General features: G+C 36.1%; 1 protein-coding gene across 1 annotated transcript; it reads right to left on the reverse strand.

Annotated features, from left to right (window-relative positions):
• Positions 1–1,891: 1,891 nt before the first annotated feature.
• On the reverse strand, positions 1,892–3,526 carry LOC107611468 (uncharacterized). Its single transcript, XM_088483170.1, has 4 exons — positions 3,317–3,526; positions 3,127–3,228; positions 2,909–3,002; positions 1,892–2,145 (listed from the first exon to the last, which is right to left on the reverse strand). Exons 1-4 carry the CDS (start codon positions 3,473–3,475, stop codon positions 1,892–1,894), a joined length of 609 nt encoding a protein of 202 aa, XP_088339296.1. The 5' UTR covers positions 3,476–3,526.
• Positions 3,527–10,954: the final 7,428 nt, after the last annotated feature.

A 10,954-nucleotide genomic window follows, 5' to 3' on the forward strand; every position in this document is an offset into this window, starting at 1 on the left:
CATTGGAAGAAACAGGGGTGGTTACCAGAACAAAGAGGGCGGGCCTAACAGCCTTTCCAAACCCACGACTACGAAAATAATAGGGAGAGCGACGTTACCTGCAGGTTCTGGAAGCTGAAAAAACAAGGATACAGAAGAGCAGTTCTCCTCGACGACAACAAATACAGGCCAGATCAGGGAGCTATGGTTGCGCGGGTTATGAAGTGTTTGAGAAGTGAGTAGAAGTGGTAGGGCGCAGGAGATGAGGATTTTGAAATTAGGTTGAAATAGGTCCAAAACTTGTTTCCCCAAGTTACTATTGCCTAAATAAAACGAAACTGAGACGCGGGAGTGATAAAAGTGGGAGAAAACTGATATATATAAAAATTCAATGGTACATAAATTTATAACTTATTCTTTAATTTTACAAAAACAATAATAATAATAATAATAATAATAATAATAATAATAATAATAATAATAATAATAATAATAAGTGGCAGATCCTAAAATCTTATAAAGAGGGGACCGAAATGATAAAATTGGAAGTATCATATTAAAATTCAAAGTTAAAAAAAATGTTGCTTTTAATAATATTATTTTAAACTAAATTTAATTTTAAAGGAATCATTTCTATCAGTTTTTTAAAAAAAAAATTCTAATTTTTATCCAAATTATAAAAGATACAAGTCATATAACGTAAATAATATAACTTTGTTTCTCCATTACGTTTAATATATGTATTTAAGATAAATTAAAAAATATAAAATAGATGATAAATTTATATTAATAAATAATTCACTTAATATATTTTGATTTTAATATTATAAAAAATAAACTTTAATCTAATATATTATGTATATAATTTCTTACATTCATTTAGAAATTATTATAAAAACTAAAGTATCTTTATATAATAATAAATAGAAGAATTACAAAAAAAAAAATTGATAGAACAGTAGCAAATAAATTTAAAACTCATGAAATGGGATTTGAACCCATGCTTTTTGGAGTATAAATTGTCTTCATTTTAACCATTGAATTAGAAGCTATATTATAAAAATTTACTAAACATTATATTGATAATCTTTTATGTTTTTATTAGCAGGCCATTGACCACTATCACATTCTCATTCATTTTAAGAGTTATCAATATATTACTTGATCAGTCAATGTGTCATTGAATAGTGTTTTAGTGGAAACAATTGATTATCAACTTGGAGAACCAGTTCTATCATAATTGGAATTGATGGGGGAACATGCTAGAATGGTCATGACTATAGCATCACATCTAATAGTGAAGAAGTGTTTCTAAAAATATACAAACATTATATTAAATTTGGCATAGCATAGGTTTTTTTTTTTTTTTTTTTTCGTAATTGAGGATGGCATCTTAGCGTATATTATTTAATTTGATTAATGGATATGAATAAAGCTGTTCTAGTTTTGCTATGTGATCAGAGGTTTATTATATTTATATATATAAGCCCTTCAAAAGACTTTGCAGTCCCTTTGGGAAAATATATAAAATCAAAATGACAAATGACTCTAAAGAAGGCTTAAATATAAAAATCAGATGACAGTAATCATGAATTCAGCATATTGCATATGGCCTAATATAGGAATGAATTATCCACTAAACTTCTACCTAAGAAAAACAAAAAAACACAGTAAATTAAAACCACTACCAGTGATGGATGTATTAGTCTAGATAAATCAACTATAGTTCATTCATAATAATATAACTGGCATTAATAATAAGAAGCTAGTAGACTAGTGGCTTTCTATGTAGCATAATAACAATCCAAGGTAATACAGAAAATAGTTATAAAGTCAAGATAAAGTTCAACCACCACGTCCTGGCTACCCTGTACAACCTAGACCGCAATTCTTCAGACTAACCAACATATTCTCAAGGGTTCAAGTATCTAGTAGCCCACACAGCCAAGTGCCATGCATTCCTCTTCTCAGGAGACATTCCACTATAAGGATCTTCATTCTCTTCTGGCGTCAAATTCAGATCATATGATAGAGTGGAAGCCTTGGGTCCATCAGCATCCTCGCCATCAGATCTATCGGAAGGGACAACATCCTCTCCATCCAATGAATCTGGAACCACCTCCCCCGGTGCTTCAGACTCCTTCTGAATATTCTCACGAGACATTCCTGATAGTTGCAAGGTAGCCAAGCAAGCCCGGATTAAGAGATTAAGTGTGTGAATTGCGTGATAAAAAATCTTAACATCTAAGTCAATTGCTTCTTTAGTCAGCCAACAATGGGATAACTAGTTAGTGAAGACACAAGAGTATTGATAGGAAGAAAATAAGACACAACTAATAAGCAAAAAGAACGTGTTAACCCAATTTTCAAATTGATCCGGAAAAAGATCAAACCAGACAAATCAGAACAGGATGTTCTGCACAGATTGGAACTGAGGTAAAACACAATAATATGAGTAACAGCTAATGTACTGCTATGAATTATTTGCCATTTTGGGTTTATGACAAGGGTCAATGCCACTATTATCTCAGGTGAGTTCCTTAGGGTGTATCTATTGGTTGAAATCATGAAAAGGAAGGGAAGACAGTGAGGGGACTAGGAGAGTGAAATTAAGCAGAATTTATTCATGAAACCATTCATTTTCTCCCTTTCCTTCCCTTCCAACATCTTAACTCTCAGAGGAACACTTAGGAAGTTATTTATTTCAAATAAGACCAACATGTGATAAAATTTTCGTATGCAACCTAACTAGGCCGTAAAATATTATGGTTTACATCAAATTAGTTATCATGAATGTATATATATATATATATAAGTCTGAATTCATATATGTGTTAATATTTATTTTAAGTGATTGAAATAGTTAAACTCATAGTGGATTAAACATATTCAGATCATATAAATATCTTAAAGGCCGAGTCTTTCTTACTGTCCCATAGTCGATCAAGGCCATGTACTATGAGGTTGAATTCCTCCCGTGCCGCAATTTCCAGTTCAACAACAAGGGAGTTTTCATGCCGTGACTGCAAACATACACAAGTGATTCTAATTTATCACAGCAACAAAATTGAAATTAGAATTGAATTAAGTAGTTCGAGAACTTTCATGTACGCTATTTAAATACTTTTGTAAATCATGAACATTTACCTTCACCTCGTCGAGTATTTCCTGTGAGCACCACGTATCCGTACTTGTTATAAACTGAAACCCAAATTTTGCCCGGTACATACGGTCCCATTGATTCAATTCCTAAAATGTAAGCATAATCAACTGAATTGGATTTCATACACGAACATGAAAAAGAAATCGGTTAGAAAGTGGGCAGCAACATTCAAACCTTCATCATTGAACCCGGCGCATGACCAATGGCTTGAGTGAGGTGTCTGCGACCAGAAAAGGCATCCAGCCATGATTGTATACTGGACTCATTGAACCACAACTTCCTTGCAAATGATGTTGCGTCATCCAGGGAATAGAATGGGGACGCCTCTATCATCTTCTCTCCGAAACAGCGGCTGCTGCAAATGAGATAGAAGTCTCGGCACTCCAATTTTCCTGATAGGCCAAAGACATAGAACCATTAGAAGAAGGACACCAAAAAAATGTGAGTGTAAGAAGACTTGAAGATAAGTTATAAAAAAATCGACAATAAGTCGATATATTCGTCCCTTCTTTAGTATATTAAAATATGAGCTACATGATTGATGGACATCTAGTGTTTTAGGAATCGGCGGCCTCATCACAATCTTCAACCCCGTCATTAGTGGATTCCTCTAAATCGCCGTCTCTTGTCAGCCGCAGGCCTTCGACATCAAACTCAGGCATCGTAGTCATACAAGCCTGGGGGTGAAGGTCGACCTCACAATGTTCAAAATCCTCGCCCATGTCAAACAAATCTCGTGGCTTTACATGGAATACTACACTCCATCCGTTGTCCACCTCATCCTCCACGTAGAACACAAGACGTGCCTCAGATGCCAGGATGTACGGCTCATCGTCTTCTCGATCACCGGTGTGAATCGAAGTGGCAAAATTGACGTAGGTGTGGCCCAACACGTCGTGTCGGATGCCTCTGCCTGACGTGGTGTCTGCCCAAAGACACTTGAACAACACAACAGTGAATTGACCACTGTAATTCAGTTCGATGATGTCCAATAATCTCCCGTAGTACGAGACACCGCCAACAGCAACATTGGCATCCCGTTTACTTGCATAACTTCTAGTGTCTGAAGTGACATAGACACCGCTATTCTGTGTTTTCATTCCTTCCTCCCTCGACATGGTTCTGAATTTAAATCCATTGACGTTGTAGGCCTGATAGCGTCTGGCCTGATCAAGGGGACCGCATGCAAGCCACTGCAACTCGTTCGAATGACTGGTGCTTCCAAATGGGACCTGGCATTGAACCATTAGAGCCAAGTAATCATCAAAGGGTATAGAGTATTGACCACACGATCCTGAAGGAGAGAAAGTTGTTGAGGATCTATGGATTTACTGCATATTAGTCGGAAAAAGGTTGATAACTCAGCCAGGACGACGGCCACTGTGGTGGGCAATACATGTTTTGACGCAATTGGCAATAGATGTTCCATCAGAATGTGGCAGTCATGACTCTTCAACCCGTGTAACTTGCGATGTTTTAAATCAATGCAGCGAGAGATGTTGCTAGAGTACCCGTCAGGAAAGACCACATTCTTGATAATCCTAAGAAAGACATCCTTCTGTGGATTGGACATGGTAAAGACTGCAGCGGGATACTTTCCACCTTCAAGTGGCCACATATCTTGCCTGATTCCCATCAATTGGAGATCTTTTCGAGCTTTTAGGTGGTCTTTGGATCTACCGCTCTCGTTCAACATGGTGTAAACAATATTGTCGCATACATTCTTCTCTATGTGCATCACGTCAAGGTTGTGACGTAATTCGTTGTTCTCCCAGTAGGGCAGATCAAAGAATATACTCCTCTTTTTCCAGGGAGACTCATCTTGCATCACGGTTTGCTGTCCGCGCCTTCTTTTGCCGCCCACCGCTTGCACCTTGCCCTGTGAGACGGGCACACCTTCCAATTGTCTCAGGACATCCCTGCCAATCAATTTGGTAGGTGGGGATCTATCCTCTACCTTACCATCAAATCTACTCAGGTCCTGTCTATACCTGTGATCGCAATGCAGGAAGCGACGATGATCCATATAACACCATTTCTGACTGAAGGTGAGTCGCTTAGTCTCGGCGTCCAAATTGCACGTGGGGCAAGCTCTCCCGCCGTACGTATTCCAGCCAGATAAATTGCCCAAGCCAGGAAAATCACTGATAGTCCACATCAACGCAGCACGCATCTTGAATGTTTTTTTCTCACTGGCGTCGTAGGTATCAACACCGGCCCACAACTGCTTGAACTCATCGATCAGGGGCTGTAGGTACACGTCTATGTCATTGCCAGGCATTTTAGGACCGGGAATAATCATAGAGAGAATAAAGTTGGTTTGTTTCATGCAAATCCATGGGGGTAAGTTGTATGGAATAAGAATCACTGGCCATATTGAGTACTTTGAACTGAGGTTTCCATAAGGATTGAAGCCATCACTGGCCAGGGCTAAGCGAACACTGCGCGGATCACATGAAAAGTCAGTATATCTCATGTCAAATGCTTTCCAACCCTCGCCGTCTCTGGGATGTCTCAGGAAACCGTCAGAGTTGGTTCCTCTCTTGTGCCACAACATGTCTACTGATGTCTTGCTAGACATGAATAATCGCTGCAACCGTGGAATCAGAGGAAAGTAGCGGAGAATCTTCGCCGGCAGAGGTTTCCCATTCTTCTTGACAACGGCATTGATCTTTACTATGGAACTCTTCCGGGTCTTTTGTTTCCACCTGGATGCTTTACAATGTTTGCATCTAGACAGGTCTTGATCGGAGCCCCGATATAGCATGCAGTCATTTGGACATGCATCTATCTTCTTATACTCAATACCGAGCTTTCTTATGATCCTCTTGGCATCGTGCAACGTCTTTGGAATCGCTGCATGCTCAAAGGCATCCCCCAGTAGCTCTAGAATCAAACTGAAAGCCTTGTCACTCACTCCGCACATGCACTTGATATGGTAGAGCCTCACCAAGAAAGACAGTTTCGAGAATCTTGAGCATCCCGGATACAATTCCTGCTCGCCATCCTCCAGCAAGTCGTGAAAGGCACGAGTCTCGCGGCTAGGTTCGTCAGATATGTACGGCAACCCCTCCGTAACGTCTTCGACGTGACCCCTCATCGAGTCTTCATCGTCACTCTGCAGTCCCGGCAAGTTGAATGCATCGTGGACCATGTCACGAATTTGATCGCCTGAATTTACAGTTGGTTCTAATTCTTCCCTACCGCTACGTCTCTCGTCTACTATCCTCTCACCGTGATGTAACCAGAAGGTATAGTTAGGGGGAAAGGGTTTCATTAGAAGATGATCGTAGGCGTCCTCTCTAGTTTGAAAAAATCGGAACCCACACAAAGGGCATGGACAATGTATCATCCCATCGGATGATGAATTGGCAAATGCGAAGTCAAGGAATCTATTCAGACCATCCCTATACTCTACACTACCTCGTGACTTTGTAATCCAGCTCTTGTCAATGTCTAAATAAATGAAATAGCACAGATAACTAAATGAATAGTAAAAAATTACATTAAACTAAAAAAGAGGAAAAAGATGGGGTGCGTGTCAAGAAGACCAGTAACAGTTTATCGCAATTAAGATGGGAGAGTACCATATGTAATAGACTAGACAATATATTGCTTTCAAAACTATGTAGCAAGCGACGGAATAACTCAAAATGAAAATAGCATTAAAATTACTTGCATCCCAGATAACATGTAGCTCACGAAAAGTATTGGGGAGGAGGCTTACTCATTGCAAAATTCTGTGCTTTCTTAAAAGAATACTTCTATAAAGAATTGCTGGTTCCAAGCCCAAAAAATAAAAAGATAAAGAAAAGGGTCCTTAAAAATTGAAAAAGAAAACAGGAAAAACTGTTAAAATTAAAAAAATAATCAAAAAATATAACTAAACAATCATAATGTACAGAGAATAAAATCTTCAAAATATCTTGAAAAATGGAAAACATAACAGGAATGATAGACAGATTTAAAAGACAACAAAAAAAATATAAAAAAACAATTATAACAGATGTAGTAGCTTAGAATCTTAAAATTGTAGATATGTTATCTTAGATATGCTTCTAAGAAAAATACCAGGTGAACTACGACGAACTCCTTTCTAAAAAAATTACAATTGCGTCGATATATTACTTTTCATATATTCAAATTTAAAATGAAAATTTGTTACCATCTCCAATTAGTCTCAATTTTTCATGAACATAGATATACCTAAAATCTAATTTAACAGCATCTATATCCTACCCATGATAGAAAATATATAATCCAAAGATGTCTACGTCAAGTATATAAAGATTTCTTTGATTAGATATTTTGAGTATTAGGAAAATAACTCATACAGCACAAGATTGATGAGAGAGGCCGTAAGCATCACAATTCAAATCATACTCCCAGTGTCCAGCATGAAAGAATTCGCTAATAATATACAACCTCCGAATTAAAAAAATGAAATTATAGTGGAGCAAGAATAATGACACAAATTAAAGAGGAAAAAGCCAAAAACACATAGCTTAAAATACCAGATTCAGTAAAAGACGACAAATAGTTGGTTCAGTGAAAAAAAAAATTATTAAACCCCACAATGTTACAAGACTCCCAGAGTGTAGCTTATAACACTTTGATAGTACTGATAAAAGGCAAACGTTGTGGTGTTGAGAGGTTGCCAATGCTGGGTATTGCTTATAACACATTCAAAATATTATCATATGCATCATGCCCAGTTCCTTCATATTATTTTCCTTTTCCTAACTAGGAGATTGATCAATTAAAATACTCACATAGGCAAGAGATGAATAGAAGAATGTTAATAAATCAAAATTGTCATACATAACCTTGATTAGATTGTCCTCTAAAAGCTTCTCTGCTGCAAGTAACTTTGCAATCCTTAACACCTGCGAAAACAGACACACACTTGGGTTACGACGTTGCTTCCTGCACCAGAATCTTCTTCGTGGAAGAGCCTATGTGCAATCTCACCTTCAAATCAATCTGCATTGGAAGAGCACAATTTCAGAGAGATTGAAAATATTACCATTTTATTTACCTTAAAAGAATGAGGGTTTATATAATGTGTTTTGTTTTCTTCCTTTTTGAGTTTTCGTATGTGAATTTCAGGAAAATAGCTCTTCAGAGTTTAGCACTAGCTTCAGAGGTGATAATGAAAGGGGGTATGGTAATGTATTAAGAATTAATGTCACTTCTTTAGTTATATACATGACCATGATTTCCGTTATCTCCAATTATGCCACTTTAAAGATAGATGAGATTAATTACAATAGAGCTTCTAGATGAGAGATAGATGACATTTCTCTACATTTATTCTTGAACAAAATAGATAAATCCCAAGAGCAGAGACATTGAGACATCAAAATCAAATCCAAAAGAGACTGGAAGAACAGATAGATGTATTTATCATTTATACAATTCAGATAATAGTACAGTTGGTATTTTTATGCATTTATTTTTGGTTCTTTTATCAAACCTTGAAATAAAAATATTATAATTTGGCATAGTTTAACTGAACAAATTGAAAAATAAAAAATGAAACATGCTTCATAACCAATAGGTACAGAAGAAATTGCATATGAGAATAGAGGCTCAAGGAAAGTATTTGCATGATGTGTTAGAGAAAGCTCAGAGGACACTTTCCATGAAAGGTTCAGGCAGTGACCTAGAACCATCTTTTTACTCAATTGACCGAATTCAACTTTGTCTTGTCCAGTTTCATGGAAAACATGAACAACAAAGATAGCAAACAAAGTCTTAATAAAACTATTGTAGTCTTAATTTCATATAGGATACTAGCATCTAAAGTCTAAAGTAGTATTTATTTATTATGTTTATCTAAATTGAGATACTGAATCTTATTATTTAAAATTTAATTAAACTAATCCAATTTAGTTGATGTTTTATGAAAGAAATAAGATGATTATAACAAAGTCTTTGATTTTTCTTCCATGATTCAAATCCAAAACTTGAAAAATCAATAGATCAAAGTGACTACCAATTGGATGATGAACGTGTGCTCCTTAAACTGTTCTACATCGAAATGGCCTAAGTCAACCTAGATTAATTAAACTTTACTATTATTTAATTAATTTAATGACAGTTAAATAAAAAGAAAAAAAAAAAGAATCTACTCGCATCGAGATCCTAATCTGTGAACATTGAGGTATAATCTAACAAGGTAACATCTTACAATTCCTAGCACATAATCAGAATTTTTCTTTCCATATGATGAAGCAAGAGTTAAATTGAAAATAAATACTATTTTTGTGAACAGATGATTAAAGATTCGGTCCTTTATGTTGGAAATTCTTCAACAAGAATCACATGACATATGCTCATCTTCACAAGTTAATTAGTGTTTTTTCTGGGAAGTTGTAGCTAACAAATAAAATGTGTAACTCTTCTAAATCATGAGTATGGTTCAACATCCCCAACTCTTCTAAATCATGATGTTAATTACAAAGATGTATGGATTGAATTGGCTTAATGTAGATCCCAAAAAATATTCTGTCAACAGTGAATAGTTGTTATTGATAGTAGTTTCGTGAGAGAGATCACGTTTGATGTAAAGGAATTATAAAATATTTTACACAAGATACATGATTTTCACTGAAATGGCATTTTTTAAATTTTAAAGTATTTACAAAAAGCTCACTTAGCCAAACATCTCAACATTATATTCACAACCGAAGATGCACCATGTTCATAGACATGAGTTATGCTTTTTCTCTAATAATGTCAACAACATTAATTCCAAAGCCAAAATCTTTGACACCAAATATTCCCTCAATTCTCCAAAATACTCTAACATAGTCTCAAAACAGAGAAATCCCAATAGCAGCAGGCATTGAGACATCAAATTGAAGTCCAAAGAATTTTGAAGAACAGCTAGATGTACTTATCACGTATAAGATTCAGATAATAGTATACTTGGTATTTTTATCAAACCTTGAAAAAAAATGGTACAATTTGGCATAGTTTAACAGAAAAAATTAAAAAATAAAACTAAAACATGCTTCATAACCAATAGGTACAGGAGAAATTTCAGATGAGAATAGATGCTCAAGGAAAGTATTTGCAAGCTGTGGTAGAGAAAGCTCAGAGGTCACTTTCCATGGAAGGTTCAGGCAAAAATCTAGAAGCATCAAGAGCTCAATTGTAGGAATTCAACTCTAATTTGTCCAATTTCAAGGAAAACATGAACAACAAAGGTAACAAACATGGAAGGTTCAATTTAGTTTGACTTAACCAGCAAAAGAAGCTATGATCTTGTATCTGCAAGTGGTGGTGGATATGAAATTGAATCCAAATTCCTGTCATAAAGGCTATGATCATTTTGAACTATCATATGTTTTTTTTCTCTTTTATATTGTTTAACTAAAGTTACATATTAGGAATAAAGTTTATCTGATTCACTGCACAATATCTTTAATGATCTTAACGTCATGATAAAATCTTCATGAAAAACGAAACATTTATATTTATGATTCTACATGAGAGATAGATTAGATTAATTAAAACCAATCAAGTCTCATCACTTGAGACAGGAACAAAATAACAGACTGCAATTCATTCTTGCTAATCAACACACCCGTTTCAAGTAGTTAAGGTATGACAGAAACAGGATGGCGAACTAACCAGGGAACGGGAGAGGCTGCGATAGCTCAGGATGGCGCACAGTGGAGGGTGGCTCAACAATTTCGTGCACGGCGGGCAGAGTACCCACGATCGGCAGCACCTTCGCGGTGGAGCAGCGACGGCAGCAGAGTTCGCGTGCTACCAAGAACTCTAAGCGGGTTCTGCTTAATC

The sequence above is a fragment of the Arachis ipaensis genome, chromosome B4 (genome assembly GCF_059453495.1).
Source record: "Arachis ipaensis isolate K30076 ecotype BB chromosome B4, ASM5945349v1, whole genome shotgun sequence".
NCBI classification, from domain to species: Eukaryota; Viridiplantae; Streptophyta; class Magnoliopsida; order Fabales; family Fabaceae; genus Arachis; species Arachis ipaensis.